At 35.6% G+C, this 26677-nt stretch overlaps 1 protein-coding gene across 1 annotated transcript in view; it reads left to right on the top strand.

Annotated features, from left to right (window-relative positions):
• Nucleotides 1–26074, top strand: part of Chmp1 (charged multivesicular body protein 1) — a 59105-nt gene extending 33031 nt beyond the window's left edge. The window contains exons 5-7 of the mRNA XM_090379232.1: nt 16078–16229; nt 20073–20148; nt 25920–26074. Of these exons, the coding sequence (XP_090235358.1) occupies nt 16078–16229; nt 20073–20148; nt 25920–25961 (270 nt within the window). The 3' untranslated portion in view covers nt 25962–26074. The remainder of the gene's footprint in view (nt 1–16077; nt 16230–20072; nt 20149–25919) is intronic.
• The last annotated feature ends 603 nt before the right edge of the window (nt 26075–26677 follow it).

The raw sequence follows: 26677 nt of genomic DNA, 5'->3' as shown, positions 1-26677 counted from the left end.
CTGGCTCTTATACTTTCAATAAGTAATGCTCCTCCATTAGAGAAGTGCAGGAGCAGTTGAAACCCAGACAGCAGTGTTTTAAGGCTACTTAGACTCTCCTCGGTGAGTAGGTCCCAGGGTATAACAGCTGACAACTTAACTGTGACTTATTTATACAATATGAGAGATTCTAAAAGGTGTATGATAGACTAATAGAGATTAAGGGCTATAAAGCCTTAAGCTATGAAAAATTCAGATATAATGGAGTTGTGAATATACATCATTTTAACATAGTTGAATTTAAAATGAAGTATTTACAAAGCTGATTCCTTATTTACAAAGCTGAATTTGTAAATAAGGCATCAATATACAATATCTCATTGTGAAGTCCTTGTTGTGAATAATTTCAGTATTTATAATGGCTATGCCACATCTTTAGTATTGTATATCGATCTGGAGACTTCATTTTAGGAAGGATGTAGATTTTCTGGAACAGGTGCAGAGAAGCGCAACTAGAATGGTGACGGGAACAAAAGGGTGCTCTTACCTAAAAAGGTTTCAGTTCTGCAAATTGTACCATCTGGAGATTAGGCACCTGCAAGGAGATCTGATTGAGGTGTTTAAGGCAATGAATTGAGAATGCTTAATCTTATTATTCCATTCTTCCTTTTGCTGAGACTACACATATGAGGATGCTTAAATTCAAATTGAACGATGGTTGCAGGATAGATGTTTGGAAGTTTGCCTTCAGTCAGTGGGTGGTTGATTGTTGGAACAAACTTCTATTTGTTGTGTTGTTGTTGGTATTTAGAATAAATTCTTGAAAGGGATGGATGAGTGAGGTGGGTAGTTTTTTTTTTTTTTTTTTTTTTTTCTGTTTCTCTATAAGCTTGCTTTTTTGCATTTTCCACTACTAATACTAACTGCATTATAGTCTGAATTTTTTCATAGCTTGAAGTTTTATAGCCCTTGATCTTTATTGGTATAGTTACATATCATTGAAATTAAATGAAGTTGTCAGTGGAATAGCATACCATTGATCAGAATGAAATGAGTAGCACCTAATTGGAATGAAATGAGTACTTGTGTATGTTATATTGCCAGAGTAATATTATGTACACAAATGTTTTATCCACTTAATAGGACAATAAGAGAAGTGAGAAAATAATTTACAGATCAGCATGTAAATAGAGAACTAAGTAGGCCTTCGTTTTACGTCTAATACAGCAACAAGTATTAGTGGAACACTTTCACTCATTGTCCATGGATGAGCCGTCACATGTTTTTTCAATTCACCCTAGATGATTCTGTTAGACTTTGATTGAGGCTCTGAGCAAGCTAGTCCATCTTCATTATTCTTCCCAGACTAAACCTTCACTGGACTTTGATAGGAGGCATTGTCCTATAAAATCCAGCACCATAACATTTTTTTCAGTGTGAAAGAATGACAATATCAAGATTGTTACAATACTTTTTTTTTTTATTTATTTTTTTTATGAAAACCCTAAACACGAGAGGTATTAGAACCTATAGTACTTAGTACCGTGCTTGGGTTGGAGGTTGAGAAGACGAAAGAAGATATTTGTTGACATTAGACTTGAACTTCTGTAGACTGTAATTTTCAGGAAATACGTGTGAAGGAAGGCTGTTCCAGAAAACGGCAGTTGAATGAATAAACGAGGAAGATAAAAAGTTGGTTCTGTGAGTTTGAAGTTGGACAGTAAATGGATGTTGACTAGTGGCAGCACGTGTTCGGACTGTTTTGAAAGAGAGAGAGTGGGAATTATAGAAGCCAATTCAGAAGAACAGTGTCCATGGAAGTATCTGTAGAAAAGGCATGCAGCAGACACAGTACGTCTATGAGACAGAGTGGACAGACTCTGTTAGAGAAGAGTCATTAATTAACCTAACTACCCTCTTCTGAATGGAATCTAGAAGCCTGAGAGAGGTTTTGAGGGCACTGCTCCACATGTGGGAACAACATTCTATGGTAGGGCAGATTTGCGATTTGTACAGAGTGAACAGCTGTTTGGAAGAAAAGTAACACTGAGAGCGAAAGAGAAAACCAAGTTATTTAGATGCAGAGGAAGCAATATTTGTAATGTGCTTGTGCCAAAAGAGATTAGAAGTCAGGGTAATCCCCAAAAGAGATATATCATTTGCCTAGAAATCGGAGTGTCACCAAAGATTAGCATAGGAGCAGAAGAATCTTTTTTGCGAGATATAAAACAAGACTGAGTCTTAGAAGGATTGAAATCAACTAAGTTGTCTTTGCCCCACTGAAGAATTACCTGGAGATCGGCATTTAAGGAATTGGTAGCAGATATTCAAGAAGTTGAATATGGGCAAGGTTTTTCAAAATGGAAAGTGGAATGCAATGTGCTATCATCAGCAAAACTGTGGATAGGATTTTCAGTCAATGGAAGAAGATCATTAATATACAAGAGGAAAAGTGTGGGGGAAAGAACTGAACCTTGTGGGACACCAGCATTAGTGGAGAAGTTAGAAGACAGAGAGCCATCTACCATCACCCTCAGTGAGTGATCAGAGAGAAAACTGGATAACCAATTACAAAAAACAGTTGGCAAACCGTAAGATGGAAACTTGTTTAGAAGACCTTTATGCCAAACATGATTGAAAGTCATTGAGATGTCAAGAGCAACTGCTTGTGTATCACTAAACTTTTCCAATGAATTTGTCCATAAATGGGTAACATAAGCCAGAATATCACCAGTGGATCGACACTGATGGAATCCATACTGGTGATCGTTGATCAGACGGAAGGTTTCTATGTAGTTTAACAGTTGGTGCTTAATTGATTTCTCCATTACTTTAGAAAGAGTAGAAGTAATTGCAATGTGACGATAATTGTATGGGAGGGATTTGTCACCCTTTTTTAGAAACTGGCTGGATATGAGCAAATTTCCAAGTAGAAGGAAAAAACACCTTTGGAATAAGAAAGTGAAAAAAGGCGGCAAAGAACAGGAGTAAGTTCAGGAGCACAGGTTTTAAGAACAAGTTGAGAAATACCATTAGGACCTGGAGCTTTCTTAGCATCAAGATTCATCAAAATCCTTCTGAGGGAAGAACACAGGAGGCATTGTGAATGGAGCGTGTTGGGAATGGTGGAAGGTGTTTTACCAAGATCATTAATATATGAGTTAAAAGAAAAATGGGATGCTAGCAGGTTTGCTTTATCCTTGGCTGAAGTGACAACAGAACCATCTGGTTTTGACAGAGGTGGGAGCAGAGATGGGCAAAAGTTGCAGCCAATAGCTTTGGCAAGAGACCAGAATGCTTGGCTACAATTAGGGCAAGAAGCAAGTTTTCTACTCTTAGCCTGTTCAAAATCTAGTTTGGACTGATTAATGACCGCTTTACCATTGTTGCGAGCTTTGGTGTAGGCAGAAAATTAAACTGAAGAATTGGAAACAAGCCAATTACGATATGCAACGTTCTTCTCTTGAACAGCCTCAGCACCTTTATTGGAAAACCAAGGTTTAGATAAAGGACGAGATTTTAAAGTGGAGTTTGGGATAAAGGATTCCATTTCTGCAAGAATAATTTCACTGACACGATCTGAGCAAACAGTGACATCAGAAGTTTGAAACAGTAATCCGACCAAGGAAAAGAAGAAAATAAATCTCACAGGTCATTCCATTTTGCATTCTTGTAATTCCAAACAATACGAGGTTGGGAATAGCCATGAGATAAAGGCTCCATTGGAGAAGAGACAATCACCAAGTTGTGATCTGAGGTGCCTAAAGGACCACTCACTTCGACCATGAACTTAGAAGGGTTGTTTGTGAGAAAAAGGTCAAGCGTGTTGGCTGTATGGTTGGGATTGTCTGATATTCTTGTATGCAAATGAACAATCTCTGCAAGGTCATTAGAAATTGCAAAAGCTTCAGCATCTCGACCAGCTGGGTCAGTGTGACTAGAAAACGGAAGCCAGCTGGAGTTGTGAACATTAAAATCACCAAGGAAAATTACCTCACTGTTAGGAAAGTTGGACTGGAGAGAGTCAAGTTGCAAAGAGAGGAAGTCAAAGAACTCCAAGTGATAAATGGAATTGGGAGAATTGTAGAGACAGCAGATGAATTTGACAAAATGAGGTAGAGAGATTTTAAACCAGAGAAGGTTGAAAAGAGGAGATTCCAAATTATCAAGTCTCTGACAGGGAATATCGGAACAGACATATGCACAAGTACCACCTTTGAGGTGAAAGGAATCATACAGCGAATAATTTGGGCAAGTGAGATGAGCAATAGTTGAATCAACCGATAACTGAGTTTCTTTCAGAAAAAGTACATGGAGTTTGGCTGACTGCAAGTGGAAATGGACATCGTTGAGATTAGAATTGAGACCATGTATATTTGTGAAATGAAGTAGGAAGTGTTTGGGAGGTTTAGATCTTTTCGCAGATAAGCTTACTCTATTAGTTTGACAATTCATGGTGTATTCAATGGTAAGGAAAAGTGGGGGGACATGCTGTATGAAGTAATGAAAATTTTGGATATTGCGTACACACGGTAAGAATATACCCAGATCCTTGACATAACGTGGCCTCGACAAATATCCCCACATACCCACTACTCGGACTCCCTCCAGTCACTATCTGGCAGAGTAGAGGTAGCAGGATTATACACTAGCTGATCCTGAAGCCTCCTAATGAGTTACCAATAGGTTTGGTCCGCTGTACTAACTAGCGGTCGGCCTGTGAACACCGTTTTAGAGCTGTACCCTCGAAATATAAGGAAGATTGTATCTCGCCATGATGTTCATCATAACCTCAAAAGTCATCAATTATACTGCATGTTGGAAGAGATGGGGAAGGGTTGACTGGAACTTAGCTCTGGAGATTAGATATGGGTTCCACTACTTCAAGCCTCCAATAAGTGAAGTGGTGGTATTGCACTGGTTGATGAGAGTCATCTGCCACCTAGTATTGCCTGGTAACACAGAGGGGCGGCATTTCTCTATGTGGTGTGGGCGTCACACCTCGACCCCTGCTTACGTTGGTTCATACCTGGGTGGTCACCCAGTGTGCTTGTGCATGGAGGTTATACCCAGGATTACCAGCAGTCCCACCATCGTGAATTTGCAAGCAGAGGATTTGGCTGTCACAGACCGTCCGGACTTCGCCGAAATTTGGTCTACTTGACTTTAATGTCACCCGAATATCAGTTCCATCAGCGTTTTAGACTCCCAGGTAGCAAGTACAGCTTGTCTGGCATATCTGAGAGAATGTCTGTGACGACCTCAAGGACCTAATATTGCTCTTTCTGCAAAATAACTTCATCAGAAACTATTGATCCAACATTTTACCACAAAAGCAAGCTCAAAATGGTACATCTGCTACTATTACTGGCAGTGAGATGGTGCAGTAGCTCATTTAAAACCATTTCGTCAAGCACTAAATGATGTTCCTTATGAGACACAGCGTATCAAGATTCATCACTCCAGAGAATAGTTTCCCATTTCTCCAGTAGCTATTTCCTCCGAGCATTGCACTTATTGGGGAGAGGAAGAATAGAGAAGCTGGTTCGATTTCTTCCCACAACAGAAGAAAGTTTTTATGCTTTCTTTTCCACCCAAACAAGTAATTTACTTGCTAAGGTTAAGAACAAAATGGGATACAAATGCACTTTCCTGTTGATTGGAAGGATTCTTGAGTACGGATGATATGGAAATAGTCTCACTTTATGATTTTATTGGGCAGGCCTGAAGGATAATGGATTTCTGAAGGGATTCTTATGTAATTGAATTTTACTTCCAAGTTATCCTTGAGCAGGTTTTTGGTGGGGGATGCAAAGAATGGGGGACCTGGATGATTCTTCTGGTTGTAATGCTTTGGGCATGTTATGACTGGAAGTCCATCAGTTTGCTCAAGTTGCTCTGTTTTCAGTTACTGTGGTTCTAATAGAAGATATTCTCCAATGATGGCGTGTTGGGAATTCAACACATGAGAATGCCCATGCAATTGGTCCCCATATTATTAAATCACCAGGATGCCACCAACTTACTACAATCAGATTTTTTTTGGATGGAGGGGGTGTTGGAATTCTACAGTGACTTTACTTCCAGATATGCTATGAACATCTCTGTAAGATGAGGAGAAGAGTGTTGCCTATTCTCTGACCCTCCTCTTGGAAAACAAGGATTAGCCTGGCCCATGGACATGTTAATGTGATCCACGATGTCGAGCACAAGGTCGTTGTAATCCTGATGGGAATATTATCTCAGAGGCACTTTGCTAGGTATGCTTTTTCATCCTTGAGAGCAATACTGGTAAATACGACATCTACAGTGAAACTTTTCACATGGCCTTCTACCTGGATTTTGTACTTCTGATATGAGAGATGCAGGTACCACCAAGGAAGAGACAGGGTTCTTCTTTGGTGTTATCTGCTGCCGACAGTGTGCCTTGCTAAATAACCTTTCTTATGGGTCTTAATGTGCTGCTGGAATGATGAGGAGGTTTGAAGTTCATTTGAACATTGGTGGGTGGGTCAAGATGAATTAGATTAAGATTTGGCAGGCTCTAGAGGAGGGTTTGCTGTCTTCTCCCAAAAACAGTAACAACTCTGGAGTGGGTGTGGGATCAGATCCTTGAAGATGTTGCAATATGTCACAACCCTGGAGAAATGACAGGATATTGTTGTTGTAATTGGACCTGTCAAAGATAATTATAGCCTTTCCCTCATCTGCTGCTGCTGGCGTCTCCCTAGCCAGGTGGGAAGGAGCAGTAGTGCGTAGCACACACTTCTTGATTAGACCGGGGTTCGAGCCCGTCACCACCAAATACGGAGGATGTGGAAAGGTCAAGGAATGACCACCGCATATCCCCGGAGCAATATGGCCTTAGTTGCTAATGCTCCTAAAAACCAAATAACCAACCAACCCTCATCTGCTTAACTTATGAAAATAAAAGAATTCTCCCTAAGTTCCTTTTGTGAAGTTGTTGGCCTGCTGTAGGGTGTCTGGTAGTCAAAATTTTTAAGAAGACATATCAGGTTAAGGAGTCCTTGATAGCTTTATTTCATGCAAGCTAATGTTGAGGTGTGCAAAAAGATTCAGGGGTGAGGAGGGGGACAATCAAGATAAATTGCAAACTCCTATCAAGCACTTGTATTTGGATGTTTTCTGCTGATGTTGATTATGTTGGACAGAGATAGCATTGTTTTTCTATCTGGCTTGCTAGAATTGCCAGATTGCTTCTGGTCATAATGCTCCTCTCTAGTGCACCCATGATCCTCCCAGACAAGAACCCAAGCAGTCTTCACCCATCACTCACAGATTCAGTTCTTAGTGACTTACACTTCTGAAGCTGATCCTCATCTCATCTATCAAGAGTGAAACAGAAGCATTTCCCACAAGGGATAACTCCCTTGCAGGTCTGCTAGATTGGGCAGCAAAAAGGAAGACAGACAATCAGCTCTGGTTGCTTTGGGGTCTCATGTGTTAAGGACCTTCTTTATTAGCTGTAAATTGATTTTCTGCAATGTCTTTGTTTTCTGTATTAAGAAATAAATGCTTTGGCCACTGACGAAACTAGCCGTAAGGCTTAGACGCCTCCGTAGCCAGGTGGGAAGGAGCAGCAGTGCGTAGCACACGCTTCTTGATTAGACCGGGGATTGAGCCCGTCACCACCAAATACGGAGGATGCAGAAAGGTCAGGGAATGACCACCACATATCCTGGAGCAATATGGCCTTAGTTGCTAATGCTCCTAAAAACCAAACAACAGTAACAGTTGTAAGGCAAGCAAAAATGCATCTGGTACTTTTGAATTTTTTTAATAGTTAAGTATTTCTTCAGTTTTTAATATCAGTGTATTAAATAACTAATTTAATTTAATGCAGTGAGAGTGTGGATTTGCATTATGAGTTACAGGCACCTCATTTCTAAAACTGGATATTTTGAAACAGTTCAACATGTTTTCAATGAAATTAAAAATTTCAAAAAATTGTTCAATAAAACATTTTTCATTAAGCATCTTAATAAAAAAATGCTCTTTATTAAAAAAAAAAAAAAAAAAAAGAAAGAATTTTTCTTCAATTATATAAACATGCAGAGGAATGTGTAATAGGTCGTAATTTTAAATGATCTTCCCAATTACAAAAATTTATTGTGACTAAACTAATAATGATAGTGATAAACAAGTTACATTTAGAAAGTAAAAGTTTCATTCAAAGTAATAAAGTTTTATTTGAACATTTATGTTTTTGCAGACACAAAGATGGTATTTAATTTCTTTTCATACAGGACTTTTCAATTTAAAGGCATCTGGGTGTGTCGTACTTATTTTTTAGGTTTAGACCAGGGATTCTCAACAGGAGCGAAAAAATCACGGGTATTACAATGGTTCGTGGCCCTCAAAAATTCAACCCTACCCGACGACATCTTTTCCTTAATATTTAATTTCTCTCATTTGATTTTCTTTTCCCCTGAGACAACTCATTTTTAACATATAGGTACAGTAAACCCTTGCTAATCCAGTTACATTTAATCTGGATCGAAATGTGAAAAATTCTGTTCATAGTTGTGTACTTTGAAAGACACATGGGATTTAGGAATTGATTTTGGTTTTTATGGTGCAAAGGCAACCAAGGCCATGATGCACCAAGTCCACAGGATTTAGGAAGGTAGATGAGTAACTGACTGCGCACTGATTGAGTGCGCAGAGAGAAAGAGAGAGACGGAACAAACATACAATACATTGTCTTGCAAGTTGTTGACTCCGAGTCGGACAGATGTTATTGCTTATATCACTTCATTTCCATTCTTCTCTATACATATGTGCATAAGTTAACATATTTTATACAATTATGGGTTCTAAAGAATTAAAAAGTGCAATAAAAAGAAAACACTTTAACTATCATTAACAAGCTCAAAATGATAGAACAACTTGAAAATGGGGTTCCTGGGAAAAAAAAAAAAATGCTGAAGAATTTGGTATTGGCCAACAGGCTGTGTCAGATATTAAAAAACAAAAAGAATTTATAAAGGCATTTCCTTTAAATTTCGATAAAAGCAGTTATCAAATAGACAGACATTAAAAAAGCCAAAGGAAGTGTTGCTCTAGAACAGCGGTTCCCAACCGGTGGTTCGCGAACCCCCAGAGGTTCGTGAAAGTGTTCCAGGGGATTCACACTAAAAATTTCGTAATGGCATCTGCTTAGATTTACATAGGTATATTATTGTAAACTACAAAATATAACTAATAATAAACAATAAAGTAAAGTAAAATAAATAAAAAGTAAAGAATTGCCAAAGAAATAAACCACATCTCCCACAATTCCTTATAATTACTTTACTATCTTACAGTATATCGTGTTAAATAAATATCTAAAATTATTTCTTGACTAAATGTCTAAGAGTATGAAAAAGGTTGTTTATGCATGGGTAATACGAGATATAATCAGATGCATGCATACTACCTGGGTAGTAGAAATGATGGAAGTGCATTACCCATGCATAAACAACCTTTTTCATACTCTTGGATGTTTAGTCAAGAAATAGTTTAAGATTAAACCATGCACACCATCAAGCATCTCTCACATAGTGGAGTTATACTTCATAATTGGGTTGTCACTATTGCAACAACAGGGTACTGCCCACCCACCGATGAGTAAGCCAACAAGCTTTGAAACGGTGCCATCTGGGTGGTGGTATCCACCGAGAATAAGTAATGGTTCTGGTGAAGTTACTTATTCAAAGCAGTGCAATACCTTGGCCACTTGTTCTGAAGGTTCATTCACAATATGAGATATGAATAAACGATGCATTCACACTACCTGGGTAGTAGAAATGATGGAAGGTCATTACCCATGCCTAACCAACCTTTTTTAAATAAATATGTTTTCCATACTATTTTTTTTTTTTTTTTTTTCATTCTCAAGGATCATTGTTACGTATAGGTACTTTTTTTTTATTTTTAGAACCTATAGTACTTAGTACCGTGCATGGGTTGAAAAGATGAAAGAAGATATTTGTTGACATTAGACTTGAACTTCTGTAGATTGTATTTTCAGGAAATATGTATGAAGGAAGGTTGTTCCAGAAAACAGAAGTTGAATGAATAAATGAGGAAGAAGAAAAGTTGGTTCTGTGAATTTGAAGTTGGACAGTAAAAGGATGTTCACTGGTTACATCACATGTTCAGACTGCTTTAAAAGAGAGAGTGGGAATTATAGAAGCCAATTCAGAAGAACAGTTCCCATGGAAGTATCCATCGATAGAAAAGACATGCGGCAGAAACAGAATGTCTAAGAGACAGAGTGGAGAGACTCTGTTAGAGATGAGTCATTAATTAACCCAACCACCCTCCTCCGAATGGAATCTAGAAGCCTGCGAGAGGTTTTGGGGTTTTGCCCCAGATGTGGGAACAATATTCCATGGTAGGGCGGATTTGCGATTTGTACAGAGTGAACAGCTGTTTGGAAGAAAAGAGCTTAGTTTTCTCTTTTCACCGAGAGCAAAAGAGAAAACCAAGTTTTTTAGATGCAGAGGAAGCAATATTTGTAATGTGCTTGTGCCAAGAGAGATTAGAAGTCAGGGTAATCCCCAAGATCTTGCCTAGAAATCGGAGTGTCATCGAAGGTAAGCATAGGAGCAGAAAATCCTTTTTGCGAGATATAAGACAGGACTGAGCTTTAGAAGGATTGAAATTAAGTTTCCTTTGCCCACTGGAGAATTCCTAGAGATCAGCATTTAAGGATTTGGCAGTGGATACTCGAGAAGTTGAAGCTATTCAGCAGGGCAGGGTTTCTCAAACTGGAAGGTGGAAAGTATATGTCTATTATCAGCAAAACTATGGATAGGATTTCCAGTCAATGGAAGAAGGCCATTAATATACAAGAGGAAAAGAGTGGGAGAAAGAACTGAACCTTGGGGGACACCAGCATTAGTGGAGAAGTAAGAAGACAGAGATCCATCTACATTCACCCACAGTGAGCAGTCAGAGAGAAAACTAGATACCCAATTACAAAGCTCACATACCATAGGATGGAAGCTTATTTAGAAGACCTTTATGCCAAACATGATCAAAAGCCTTTGAAATGTCAAGAGCAATGGCTTGAGTTTCACCAAAAACTTTTCCATTGAATTTGTCCATAGATCTTCTTCTTGAAGAGGAGTATTTCCATTTACAGTGGGTTTCCTCCACCTACAAGTTGTTTTTTGGTAGGAATGTTTTCCCGCCATAAAGTGCGGTTCAAGGTGTCTTGATCAGTTAAACCTCGGACTATCATGTACTCCCATTCTCCATCCATCCATGTCCTCCTAGGTCTTCCTCTTCTCCTTCCAGGATAGCTTTAGATATCTAGTTTCTTGCATCCATTTTACATGTCCATACCATGTGAAACGCCTTTTCTTTGATAGTGTCAATATTCTTTTTCACTTCCATTTTCTCTCTTATGTCTTCACTCTGTTTTCTGTCTCTTCTAGAAGTACTTGCTGAAATTCTTGCATAGATGTACATAAGCCAGAATATCACCAGTGGAACGACACGGACAGAATCCATGCTGGCGATCGTTGACCAAATGAAAGATTTCCAGATAGTTTAACAGTTGACAGTTAATTTATTTCTCCATTACTTTGGAAAGAGTAGAAGTAATCACAATGGGATGATAATTGGATGGAAGGGATATGTCACCCCTTTTTAGGAACTGGCTGGATATGAGAATTTCCAAGCAGAAGCAAAAACACCCTTGAAATAAGAAAGTGAAGCAAGACAACACAAAGCAGGAGTAAGTTCATGGGCACAGGTTTTGAAAACAAGTGGAGAAATATCATCAGGACCTGGAGCTTTCGTAACATCAGATTCATCAAAATTCCTTCTGACGGAAAACACAGGATTCATTGAATGGAGTGTACTGAAAACGGTTTGAAGTGATTTACCAAGATCATCAATACATGAGTTGGAAGAAAAATAGGTTGCTAGCAGGTCAGCTTTATCTTTGGCTGATGTGGCAATAGAATCTGGTTTTGACAGAGGCAGGAACAGAGAAAAATTGCAGCCAATAGCTTTGGAAAGACCAGAATGCTCGGCTATCATTTGGACAAGAAGCAATTTTCTACTCTTAGCCTGTTCAAAATCTAGTTTGGACTAATTAATAACTGCTTTACAAAGTATAAATAATACTTAATAATTTTTATTATGCAATATCGCTTATAAAAATGTAATGCTGGAAATATTTTGTAATGAAAATTCAGTACTTTTATGCGATTTCAGAGGATATAGGCTTAGGGGTTCACAATAAAAATATTATGTTGAAAGGGGTTTGCGAGTCAAAAAAAGGTTGGGAACTGCTGCTGTAGAAGAAGCTGTATTTAAGTGGTATACCCAGCAACGATCAAGTGGTGTTGGCATGCAATGCATTTATCAGGTGGCATTTTATGCATTTATCCATCAATAGATGGATAAATGTATTGTCTTTTTAGATAAAGGCTCTACAGTGATATATATATTTTTTTTTTCATCAGCACTACCTATATCATTAAATTTTCCATTTATTTCTGTTCTAAGTTTTTTGTCTTTTAGGGCTATCTTTTGTTTCACTAATCCGGATTAGCGTGGGCTTACCGTATATTATATTAGGAGTGAGTGAGAAATTTTGATAAAAGGAAGATAGTGGGCATAATTCAATTCAACCACCTTAGCTTTTCATAGACATTAAATACCTAAGTGCTTTCAGAGGTAATGTCTCTACAATCCTTGGCATGTGCACCTTTCCGACAGCTGCAACCTCGGCGGTGGTGTGGTTTATATATTCATTCTTGTTTCATTGATCAATATATGAGGCATGGATGGGATGAGGAAATGTTTCGGTCTATTGTTTCTACGTTCTAAGCGACAATTAGTATTGATTTATTGTTTTCTTGTGGAAGTGAAAGTTTGTTTTTGATTTACAGTGCTTTTGTAAGTGACATGGGCTATGAGAGTTAAATAAAAATAGTTTATATTTTATTATTTAATTCTTTGTAGTTATTCAACCCATCATCAATCATGTCAAGTGCTGAAAAAAAAGTGTCGACAGTATCTGGATGAATATCTAGCTTGTGGTTTTATTGAAAGTCCATTCGACTCAAGACAGCCAGTGTGTCTTATGCATAATAGTTCTTTTTCAAATGAGGCTATGAAACCATCAAGCCATTTAGACCACTTAATAAGAAACATCCTGATAAAGTTGGTAAACATATCGAATATTTTAAATATTTAAAACAGAATTTTGAGCAACATAACACTGTTACTTCCTTATTTAAGAAGAACACACAAACAAATGACGATGGAATCATTGTGTCTAATAAAATTATAGAAATCATTGCAAAAACTGGTAGTACTCATTCAGTTGCTGAGACTGTTGTGCAACTTGCATTAGAGACTAATTTTAACAGTAATGCATCAAAATCTTTCCAGTATTTTAAAAGAATTGCCATTGAGCAAGGATTCAATTCGAAGACTTATTGATGAGATGTCAGTTAACGTTGAAGAGCAGCTAAGTGACAAACTAAAAACGAGAAAATTTTCTATTCAGATTGATGAATCCAGTTACTGACAATAAGGCCCTTCTAATGGCATACATTTGTTATTTCGATGATGATTGTAAATTGCAAGAAGAGATGTTGTTTGTAAAATTTATAGAAACTGACTGTACTGGAGCATCCATTTTTGCTGCTGTAAAAACATGGTTTAATGAAAAACAAGTACCATTGGAAAATTTGGTATCCTGTGGAATTGATGGTGCTACCTCCATGGTTGGAAGACACAAAGGTTTTATAGACCACTTAAAGGAAATATGTCCCGAAGTTCTTGCGGTACACTGCATTGTGCACTGACATCATCTGGTTGCAAAAAATATTAGTCCAGTTCGTTATCAATTTCTCAGTATAGTTATTAAAACCATCAATAAAATGAAGTCATATAGCAAATATGATTACTTTTTCAGAAAATTTTCTGTTGATAATGAAGAACAGTATGTGAGGCTTCTTTTACATACAAGTCAGATGGCTTTCTAAAGGAAACTGTCTAATAAGATTTGTAAACCTTTTTGATATGATATTTAGTTTTTTAGACAGCGAAGGAGAGACAGATTTAGCAAAGGAGATCGGCAAACACAAAAACAACATAAAACAAACTTAAAAACAATGAAAAATCCAAGACATATACTATATGTCTTGGATTTTTCGAAAACTTAATGAAATATTACTTCACCTTAGAGAGAAATTAATTACAGTGATGGACAGTAAACGCATATTAAAAGCCTTCACTGAAAAACTGGAAATGAAATATTTGAAAGCAATTTAATGAGAAAACAATTTCATGGTATGCAAGAGTCAGCTGAAATCAATGAATCTCTCACCGAGAGTGATCTTAAGAATTATTTAGATCATTTGTGTTCTTTAAAAGGTGAAATGAAAAATAGATTTTCAGATTTATTTTCTTTTGAAATGAAGCCATGAATGTTAGATCCAACTGGATGCGATGCCAGGTCTGCTAGTGAAGAAATCCAAGAAGAACTCATTGAATGAAAATGTAATGAAGAATGCAAATATAAATTCGAAAAAGGTGGAATGACTGAGTTGTGGGGATCAGAAACAACTAAACTTCTTTATCCAACAGTTTGGTCTGAAATGGCCAAAGTACTTCTTTCTTTTTTCCAATGTCTTATATGGTTGAAAGTGGTTTTAGTTCAGTAAATAAAATATTAACAAAGGAAAGAAACAGAATTGATATATGTTCAAGAGGAGACATTAGAATGAAATGTACTAACATCATACCGAACATTGAACTTTTATAAAGTAAATTTCTTAAGTATAAAGTATTTTCTTGTTTGAAATTTCTTGGGGGGGGTGCGATTAGTAAAAAAAATTGTCTAAAAAAGCCCTTTGGGAGCGATAATTAAAAGAATGTTGAGAAACACTGGTTTAGACTATTTGCTATCTAAACCTTTTTTTTTTTTTTTTTTTCTCTCAATTATAATTGACCAAATTTTTGGATTTCATATTAAAGTTGTACTAAGTATTACTGTTTAGATTTTGATTTCTAAATTTAAATTTTGCTTAATCAGTTGCTTTTTTCTCAGTGAGAAAGTCGTCCCCCATCCTTGGTTTAATCTGAAAATGTCATTAGTGTACTTCTGAAATGAACATAAACCTATTTTATTCGAAGGAAAAAAAAACTGTTGTATGTAATATTTGCTTTTTACTGTGCATGTTTAGTTGTGCAGAACAGCTGTCTTTACGACAGTTGTGTCATTTGCTTATGCAAACAATTACAAAAGAGAACAAGAACTAGGGAACATAAATATAAAATCTTAGGGAGAAGGAGTTAACATGAAGTTAACTTTTGAGCAGTGTGGTGTAAATTATTGGAATAAATTGCCTGCAAAGATGTAGTGAGATGTAATGAGTTTGGCTGAGAACAAAGCAGAATTAGATAATCACATTTTGGTGATGGAGAAAGTATGAATAGTTGCTTTTTTATGGCAGATTGAGAAAGAAGCCAGTTTCTTCGCATCATTTAGCTATACTGATTGAAAACCCTGTATATTTTCATATGTTGAACTCTTACAGTGGCTTCACATATCCTTTATTTTAAAATATCCACAGTTTGCTGGCAGTAGAGGAACATAAACAATTTTTTTTCATATCCTCAAAAAAAAAAAAAAAAAAAAAAAAAGTTTGATTGGTCAAATAAAACTAGCAAAGGAATGAATTTCCATGCTTGCTCTAGGGATCAGAAAGTTACTCATTTACTAACTGTACAGCTAATAAATGAGTAAATGTACTAACTGTGCTTTGAAAATGTGATGGTACCCTATCTTTTCAAAGCAAATCTGGGTGCAAATCTTGGCACATCAGAACATGGCTGATGCCATGTTCTAATGTGCCAAGGTTATCACTATTGGTGTCTATCCATTTGATAAAGAACAACAACTCTGGCCTAAAATATTGCAATAGTTGTCATTTTTAAGGACAAATCATAACTGTAATTTGCTAAATTTTTATCAGAATGCCAGTTTTTAATTTGTTAGTGTAGGCAGGTTGAGTGTTTTTTGCTTTATATGTAGTAAAATTATTTCTGTTTTGGTAGATCTCAGCACTTATGGACAAATTTGAACATCAATTTGAAGATCTGGATGTTCAGTCTTCATACATGGAGAACACAATGAGCTCCACTACAACTGTCACTGTACCTCATAATGAAGTAGAGCACCTAATGCAGCAAGTTGCTGATGAAGCAGGGTATGTTTTGAGAATTCTTTTTTTACAAAATAGTTTTATTTTATAAAAATTTGCAATAAAATTTTCCCTTTTTATCAATTTAAACATGTTTAATAACTGAAATAACTGATTTAAAAAAAAAAAGAAAAAAGAAATCTGGTATATGTAGATAATGACAGAGTTATAGGAATTATAAGTCATATAAATAAAAAATAAATTTTCTATTTATACTCTGGGATGGCCAAATACTCAGAGGAGTATGTGGCCATCCCAGAGAAGACAGAGAGTGGTAATCAATGGACACTGCTCTTCATGGACTAATTTTATTAGTGGAGTCCCCTAGTGTTCAGTGTTGGGTCCATTGTTGTTTTCTGTATTCATTAATGATATTGATGATGGTATATCAGGCTTAATGTCCAAGTTTGCAGATGATACAAAGGTCGGTAGGGTTGTTAATGACAGTACATTGCTGCAACAGAATCTAGAAAAGTTGAGCAGATAGGCTGAGAGGTGGCAACTGAAGTTTAACATTGACAAATGTAAAGTACTGCATATGGGAAGCAGTAACCCTGGAGTAATGTATCAACTGTGTGGTACTACACTGAGAGTGGTAGAGAGTGAAAAGGACCTGGGGGTAATTGTGCAGGCAGATATGAAGTTTTCTGACCAGTGCAGATTGTCTGCAAAAGTAGCTCATGGTGTCTTGTCAATGATATACAGGAATTTTTCTAGCAATGATAAGGAGGTGATTATCCTCTTGTATAAGGCAATGGTCAGGCCACACCTTGAGTACTGTATACAGGTCTGGAGGCCTCATTTTAAGAAGGATGTAGAGCTGCTGGAACGAGTGCAGAGAAGGGCAACAAGATTAGTGAATGGAATAAAGGGTTGCTCTTACAAAGAAAGGCTTAAATTTTGCAAATTACAGTGTCTGGAGACTAGGCACCGGCGAGGTGATCTGATAGAGGTGTATAAAGCCTTGAATGGTTTGAGCATGCTCAATGCTGATGGGATTCTTCCTCTTGCTCAGAATAATCACCTGAGAGGGCATAAATTCAAATTGAGGAAAGACAGATGTAGGATAGATGTGCGGAAATTTGCCTTTAGCCAGTGGGTAGTTGGTTGGTGGAACAGACTTCCATCGCTTGTTGTGGAAGTTTATAGCCTAAATAAATTTAAGGCTCAGCTGGACAAGTATTTCGAACGAACGGAGGGGTGAAGTGGAAGTTTTTTTTTTTTTTTGGCTGATCCTGCATAAGCTTGCTTTCTTGCATCATATGCCTCTACTAATGCTAATGCTAAGATAGATACCATATAATAAAATATATATACAAAGTATATATAAATTAATTAGATTGAGAACTATGAATAAATATAAATCAAAAAGATGAAATAAAATAAAATTAATATCGCAAACATCAGTGGCAGCAATTAATATGCACCATCCACTACATGCTGCTCAAAATAGATTAATTAATAGAAAAGTGAATAAAACAATTACCAGTAGCTTATGGCAAACCTGTATAGTGGGGGAGGGAGACCCATACATAACAAAACATAAAATGAGGGGGGGGAAACAAGGCACAGGATATTGCAGCAGAAATGCTCCTAAAACAATTTAGAAAAGCCAAAAATATGATATCAAATAACTAAAATTTTAGAATATGCCAATTAGTTAAAATTTACTGGAAACCTGAGGATAGCACCAATTCCATATTTTGTAAAATATCAATAGAAACAGAGATGAAAACTGACTGTGACACTTGACCAATAAAATAAAAATAAATAAATAAAATAGATTGACCATTGTGAACCATCTGGACGGAGGACTACAACGCCAATAATGATCTGGGAATCGCTGCATTTCGAACATTAAAAAAATACATGCATCGTCAAACCGATACAAAGATCAGACCACAGATGCAATGGATTTGAATAATGGTTGGCCTTATGCATTGAAAAAAAAAAAAAAAAAATATATATATATATATATATATATATATTCTACAAGCAAATTCTACAAGAAAATTAATTTCACACTGGGCAATGTTTTTTTGGAAAAACATCACTAAGTGGAAAGGATTATTTTTAATATACTGGGTGGTTATAAAATAAGCTTCCCTATTCAGGAGACCCTAGTGTCAAAATGGTTAGAGTTAGCATTGTGAAAATCAGTGAGTATGTCATTTAGGGTATAGGGAATCGATTTATAGAAGAAAAAAAATTATTTCCAATTTCCACCACCAGAGGAGAAATTGGCACTGTAAACATGAGATGGAATACTTAACTTAGTATTAGATTTTAATATCAGAACTTAGAAATCTACAGATATTGTTCTATGTGCTTTCCTTCACTTGAGATGACATTCTGAAAATGGAGGACTGCGTGTGACAGTTTTGCATAGCATCTCATTGGGAAAGTTGGCTACATGCTGTTTAATGCTTGCTTTCAAATCGAAAAGCATCTGTATGCTGCCATGGTAAACTTTGTCTTTCAGATATCTCCATAGTCAGAAATCACAGGGATTGAGACCTGGTGATCGGGCTGGCCAGAACTGCAGAAAGTCTCTAGAAATGATGCAATTGTTTCCGAATGTTAAATGGAGCAGTCCTTCACTTGTCGACCAACGTGGGGAGGGGTGCCATCTTGCATGAACAGTATAGCCTCCAAGCATTGCCCTTCTTTCAGAGCGGGAATAATGTGATCTCTTAGAAGAGTACAGTACTGTGCACTAGTTACCATACACCTTACGGGGGGGGTAGGCATGAGGTGTAGACTCTTCAAAGATAAATGGTCTGATTATAAACTCTGCTGTGAATCCACACTGTACTGTAACGTATAGACTTTGTGTAGTGGTCTTTCATGCACAGCAGATGGACGAGAAGTTCATATTCGGAAGTTTTGTGCATTTACAGCCCTATGAAGAGTGAAATATGCCTCATCAGACCACAAGATCATTCAAGCCCGTGTATCGTCAAGTTCCATACAAGCCAGAAATTGTAGAGCAAAGTCTATTCGTTGTTGCTGATCACAAGACTTTAGTTCTTACACTACGTGAATCTCGTATGGGAATCTTGTATGGGAACCAGCGTAAAATTATTCGAAGCACTTTATGCACAGTAGACCAAGGAAGGTTCAAGTCTCTTGATGCATTCTGACCATTGCAACTGCCACTTCATCCACTACCTCCGTTCCGATATGTCGTCTTCACCCACCTGAAATTACACCTAACTCCCTGGTTGGTTGCTTCAAATTTCTTTATTAGTTTTTGAAACCCCACTGACATCAAAGGTCCTTTATGTAAATCTTTAAGTTTCCGATATTCACATAGTGCTGCATTAGCATTACTATTATTCTGGTATTAACAGTTTTACTAAAAGAGCATGTTCCTTTTTTGTAAGAGCCATAATGGTTATTGACAGTGGTGTTGGCCTTTCTGCTTTTATCTAACAGGATATCATTTGCATAAGCAGTGTGTCTTGAAGTAAATGACAACTTTTACATATGTGCAATGTTGTTTTTCTTCTGAGGCCGGAAATTTGAACTAATTTTTTTTCTTCTACAAATCGCTCCCCCATACCCTAAATGACATACCCACCAATTTTCACAATGCTAACTCTAACCGTTTTTACACTGGGGTTTCCTGAATAGCGAAACTTATTTTATAAATACCCGGTGTATTGTTAGTCAGACATACTTGTTTAGTCTTAATTTTGGTGTGATCCATCAGATTGAGTTTTAATTGAGATATGATGTATTGTTGTTGAAGTAGTCGCTACAGTAAAGACTGATTAGATATTTAGTTTGACTATACATATGGAACTCTTGGTGTTTTGGTAATTTTGACTTTTATCTATTTTCTAGTTTGGAGCTAAATATGGAATTACCTCGAGGTGAGACAGGATCGGTTGTATCTGCTTCTGCATCATCAGTAGAACAGGTATGATCCGTGATAAATAATATAGGAGCTTAAGTATATACATAGTATTCTTATCAATTATTTATGTGGCTATATCTTTCCTAGATAAAATAATAAAGAGAAAAGTGAACAAAGAAAGTGAATTTCTTGCTTTCAAAAAGTCTCATTAGAACTTTTCGCTACTACTTTATTTTTAATTGCTTAATTCTACTATCTTAGTTAATTTTAAGTATTAAGATATAAAATTCATAAAAGCCACTATTTTTATTATATATATATATAGATCTGTTGTTATAATTTATTTTATTTAATTCATTCCTACACCTTTATTTTACTCCTGTAAAATGTACTGCTGAGATAAAATCACATTATCTAATCATTATCATCAACCATTATTATTCACTTAATTTTTCAAAAATGCTTTGCTGTGTGTTATTACTGGTCAGTTACTTTCTAATCAGTTGAACATATACCTGCCTTATTGCAGGCAGTTGAAATATGTAAATATTTTGACTTATAAAGGGATTAATGGTTAGCCCAAAATTCATTTCAAATATATATGCTGAACAACGAACACACAGAAGTATCTAACGGAGTTTCAGATGGGAAAGATATTTGGATTTATGTTGAGAAAATGGATGTGTGGTCTTATTGCTCAGGAATTAATATTCCCAGGTCAACACCTGGCTACATGCTAAAGAAATGGAAATCCACGGGTAACAATGGGACCAACAAATTACTGGATAGGCATAAAATACTGACTGACAGGAGCTGATATGCTTTAAGATTGCTGGTTACCTTGTCTCGATTTCAGAATGGATAAATCTGTGTTTGACGCTGTAAGCAGTCACGGTTAAACCTGTCAGTGTTTCCCCAATGTATAGACATTGACTGTGCTGAATTTTCATATGAGAGGTGATATTTCAGAAGCCTTTGACAACAGAATTCAATGCACAGCACTGATTGGTATGTTGCAAAAGCATACCAACAGATCAGTGAAACTCAGTCCTGTGAACAACAAACCATGTTACATGCTGTTCCAGTCTGGTGGATGTATATAGTTATGGAGAATGCCTGGAGAGATGTTGTCCCATCTGTGAAGCTGGGAGAGGTGTCTGTGGGTATTTCTTGTGGTACAGACTAGGTCTACTGGTCATAGTGCATGGAATCATGGATACTGCATCCTGTGTTGATTTTCTGGACAATTCTGTGTACTTCACATTGTGGTAATTTTATGGAAGGAGTTTTTGCAGTTTTCAACACAGTGCTCTATGTCACAAAGTAGAGATTGTGAAGTTTTGAAAAGAATAACATTGGAACATTACGTAGTCAAAACAGAACATGGGTCAATTATGTTGAGGCTGAGTGAACTACAGCTTCAATGCAATTGAACATCTTTGAGCTGAACTGGAATGCAGAAATAGGGCCAGGCCAAGATGGCCCTCTTTGTTAGTAGAGCTTTAAAGGAGGAGTGGAGCATGTTCACTAGCTATCTACCAGAAATTAGTAATGACTGTTCAAAAATGCATTGGAGCAGTCATTACAGCAAAAGATGGGCCAAAAAGTTACTTTCTGAATAAATACTTTTTCCTCCCTTGACTTTTTGCAGTATTATTACTGCCACCAATGGCTCATCATCACTCACAATTTTCTTTTGCCTCATAGTGCTGTTCCATATTTCTTGCTCTATTCCTTGTGATTTTTAATTATTCCAGAATAAAATTTAGGATGAAAGCCACATGGTATAAGAGCTATACAGTATTATTATACAGATTAGGGTGCTGGCCTCAGTTTTGGACATGACTATATACTAATAGTTGCCTACATAACTGAGGCCATTGCTCTAACCTGTACAATAATTATACCAGAAGATTGAAAGTTATAAAACTATAAAGCATTGTAATATATTATAATAATACTTATAATAAGTTATATTACTGTTTATAATTTGTCCTCCTCTGTTATGAAGATTATAAAGACTTGATACAGTGATTTTCCACATCTGTGTATATTTCGTATGTTCTAGCATTTGTCTGCAGATCAGTTTACATGTTGTGCAGGCTGAAAAGTCCCAGAATAACTCATAAGGGAAACCTTACTCCCTTCACCTGAGTTCAATTAACTCTGTCCTGACCGAAGAAGCCTCCAGCCTATGATGAGCCTCAAACTTAGATCTCTCAAAATGAGTCACAAACTGCAATACTGTCACAGAGGACTTCATATTTCTATTGAATTTGAAAGATATTTCTCACTTTTTGAGAAAACAATAACATTAGATCAAGTCCCAGAAGAAGAATTTCTTTCAAAAAATGATTGCCATAAGTATTATTAAAAATAGCCAATAATCTGTAATTTTTGAACTTCTCATACAATTCGAAAAAAAAATTATCATTCTGTTGTGAGATCAGAGCAACAAAAGCTACAACTGCAGCAGATAGGATTAAATTGTAGCATAAAGTTTTTCATTTTGGTGTAAAATTCTAAAATGAATTAGATTTGTTTCATTATAATTGAATGTGCTTTTTTCAAATTATTTTAATATATTTAAATTGATTAATTAGTTGTTCTTTCAGAGAAAATATTTTTGAATATTTATGATAGTATTATTAAATTCTGAAAGAAAAAAAAAAAAGGAAAGAATTAGTGTTTTTTTTCAGCAGACACCATAGTTTTATTAAGGAAGTTATTCAAAGTAAAGTGAACTTTATCTTGATGTTACATCTCATATTATTTGATTATCTTGATCAAAGGATTCTCATAGTCTTTGCAAATATGCACTCAGTAGACAGGATATCTTGCACTTGATAACTATTCATGGTTATATGAACTGTCTTGGATTTTGCCAAACAGGTTTTAAAAATTTCATGTTCATCCATTTTATTGCAGTTAGACACCGAGCCTTAACCAACTGAAACTTGTTAATCTTGTAATTTCTAAAAATCTAGATAAATATACATAAACAACATTCTCAGATGGAACAACTGTTACATTAAGTTGCCTTCAGTATGCTACTTGAGTTGCAGTGATGCAGTATTCATTCTTTAGGCAGAGTTCTATGAGCGAATGCTGTCCAGTTTTTGGTAATGAAAATTTTCTTATCAACTTTTATTCTGAAACAGTCAAAATATGGTTATCATCAGTATCTTTGTACATTCTGCCATAAAATTCCTGTCTTTTTTTAGTGGACTCTGTATACACATATATGCCATTAGTGTTCATTCCTATTTCAGTAATATATGCTGATCTTTATTTCCATGTAAACTGTATATTCAATCAAAATAATTATTTTCAGACTTATTTCTTTGACTATTCAGTAGTTTTAAAGTCAAACAAATTATGCAGTTAACTTTTAATTTAGCATTACTAAATATTGCTAAAACTTCTGGCTGTGTTTAGGATAGGATGACAGTAAATTAAAATGCATATTATACATCTATTGCATGTAATTGACATTTCAGAAGTCTGCTCATCAACTTCTTCCATGGTTTCTGAATAAGGGTTGGAGGTTTTGTCAATGGAGCTGGAATTAATCATGTACAAGTGGTTCATTTGCACAGAGCTCACACAATGAGATTTATGTTTGTATGAATTTATTTCGCTTTTTTTGCAAGTTCTCTTGCCATATTTCCTTAGTTTTTTTGAGACATCATGTTTATAGAAAAAGTTCAGAACACCCCATTAAGATGGGGAGTTCTTTTAAAAATAGCTGCATTAGGCCTCATTGGAACATCATGCTGGCTCTGTAATCAGGCATTCACTCTATATGCCCACACTATTATTGATGTTCTGAGCTTATGTAAAACTAATTGGATCCTAGTATAAGAGTTCATGGATGACAGTCACCATTCTTACAGACTTTGTAGTTTAAAACTGTTTTCAGCACACAAACTTTCATTTAGCACACAGTAAAAAGTGTTATCCTTGAGAGTGGTTTATATAAAAAATTTTGAAATAAAGAGGTAATCAATCCCTTTCTTTTAATCCTTTATTCCTCAAATTATTTTAGTACAGGGTTGGTGACAAAGCCTATAAGAAAAAAGTCATTTTCAACGTAGGATGTTGATCAGTACGTTCCACTTTTCTTAGAATAAAGAATGATAATATTATACTTTTTATGTCCCTCATAGGACAACAGATTACACTTAGAATATTTTGAATGTGTGATTAAAAATAGCCCTTATGTGTTTTTGTGAAGTATGAGTGTTTACCTCCCCCCACACCCCCAATTCAGAGAATTTTGAAAAAATTAGAAGAATTATTTTTTAATGCCAACAGATGGTACTGGAAGTTGCTTATATTTCTGGCAGGAAATTTGAAACTCTGTTTACTTAAGTCGGTAGGAACAAGTTTCAAGTGGATCAAATTCTCTTTGGCTTTCTTTTATAGTATCATATTTCAGTATTCCTTCTCTCTTCTAGGCTATAATGCTGTTATCAGTATGGAGTACAACAGCCTGACATGGATCTAATTTTCGTTTAAAATGGAGAAAATTTAACTTCCCCAGCTTTAAAACAATTTAATAACTAACATGGCAATTTTCACTGTTGCCATGCTGTTTGCTCCATAGCTGTATTATATCTTCCAACATTCAAGGTCATATAGTAATGTTTACAGAACATTCCAGTTTAATCTAAAGTAAAAATGGAAAGATTGTATTGCATTTTCAGAATGGAATAAATATCATAGTTTTTTGCCTCTGAAGTAGGGGTTTTATAGTTAACCTGAACTTAAAACCAACACATCTGTTCTTAATATTGCATTTTTAAGATAAATTGAGAAATTTACACTTCTTTTCAATAAATTCAGGTTTTAATTTTTCTATAGTAAACCATATGAAGGTCATAGTGCAAGGAACCACATATACTGCATCCAGTGTGATGTTCTGGACAGTTCTGTGTACTTCACATTGTATTAATTTTATAGGAGTTTTTACACTTTTTAATACAGCTCTGTCACAAAGCAGAGATTGTGAAGATCTTGAAAAGAATAACATTGGAACATTGCATAGTCAACACAGATCACAGTTCAATTGTTTTGATGCTGAATGAACCCCAGCCTCAATGCAATTGAACTTCTTTGAGCTGAACTGGAATGCAGAAATAAGACCAGGCCAAGATGGCCCAAACAGAATACCCAAGGAAATAATACCTTGGATATTTAAACTTCTTGGGTATTTTCTTTCTTGGTAGCATTAAAAAAGTGAAAAGGAAAAAAAGGGGAAAAAATCTTGAGAAAAGCAAAAATCTTCACTGTATATACTGCTAATCAATGGCTGATTGCATTTTTCTAAGTGCTGCTTTTGTCTTCCTGCTAGCTATATGCTCATTGTTTCCATTATACCTCTGCAGCATATTTGATTCTACATCTAGTAAGAAATTAAGATTTCATGAATGAGCATATTAGGAGATTAAGATTTATTGAAATTAGTTGTGCAACTGTTGTACTGCATACCCTGCATTCTGTGAAGAAGGGGATTTTCCAAAAAGAGGCTCTTCTATTTGGATGAGGCCAAATATATATAATTAAACTGAGATGCAGTCCCCTTTAAGTATTTGCCAGGAGGGAAGATGAAGAAACAAAAATTGAAGTTGTGCAACTGATTGGAACAGAGTATAAAATTAAGGTGCTAAAATTATAGTAGCAATATAATAAACATTTAAACTGCTTCATTGTCATAGTAGATTATAAAATATTTGAATTGTTCAATATTTTTAAAAATTGTTAAAAAAATTGTATTTTTAATTGTTCATTTTTTAAATAAGTGAATTAAATGATTTTACTTTACTTTTTAGGATGAACTGACACAGAGACTTGCAAAATTGAGGCAAACATGAAATATTCTGAGGAGCAGTCCTGAATGCTAGAATAATTAATTCTTTTTCTGTGTATAATAAAGCTATTCAATTGTATAAACAGGATTTTGCAGACATTTATTTTCTTCTAAAATTGATTTAATCTGCTTTTACAGTTTTGTACTGAATCAAAATTAGCTGATTACATTTAGTGAAATTTATTTAATTCAAATTGAATGAAGCATAAATAAATTTCACTTTTAGTTCTACATTATGAAGCAGACTTAAATTTAAATTAAAAGGATCAGTTTTAATGACAGTATCTATTATAAAGAGAAGAGTATATTATGTTAAATATAAGATAAATATTTTTTCTTAAAGATGGCTGAGCATTTTCTAAATGTTCATTGAGACATATGCCAACCGTCCTCTACCTACTTCTATAGACAGTGCTGCATATATAGAGGATCTGATATCCCTGTGCCTACCTTAGGAATATTGTTTTTTTTCTAGATTGCATTGCATATCACTGGCATTTTTCAAAGGAGAGTAGCTTATGAGTAATAAGTAGAAGTGTACATAACTCATATCAGATCTAGAAAAACATTGGTTAAAGATGTTAGCGAAAGCAATTTTTCGTAAAATATTTACAAACATTCATGCTTTTAGTTGTAAAATTGTTTATAAAATTGATAAAAGTTTAGTGTTTTCACTTCAATGAAAAAAATTGAAGTGAAAGGATTCTGAAAATTAAAAGT

The sequence above is a fragment of the Mastigoproctus giganteus genome, chromosome 8 (genome assembly GCF_048544385.1).
Source record: "Mastigoproctus giganteus isolate SK-2022 chromosome 8, ASM4854438v1, whole genome shotgun sequence".
Lineage (NCBI taxonomy): Eukaryota > Metazoa > Arthropoda > Arachnida > Uropygi > Thelyphonidae > Mastigoproctus > Mastigoproctus giganteus.
This window is presented reverse-complemented; position numbering and strand designations above follow the sequence as displayed.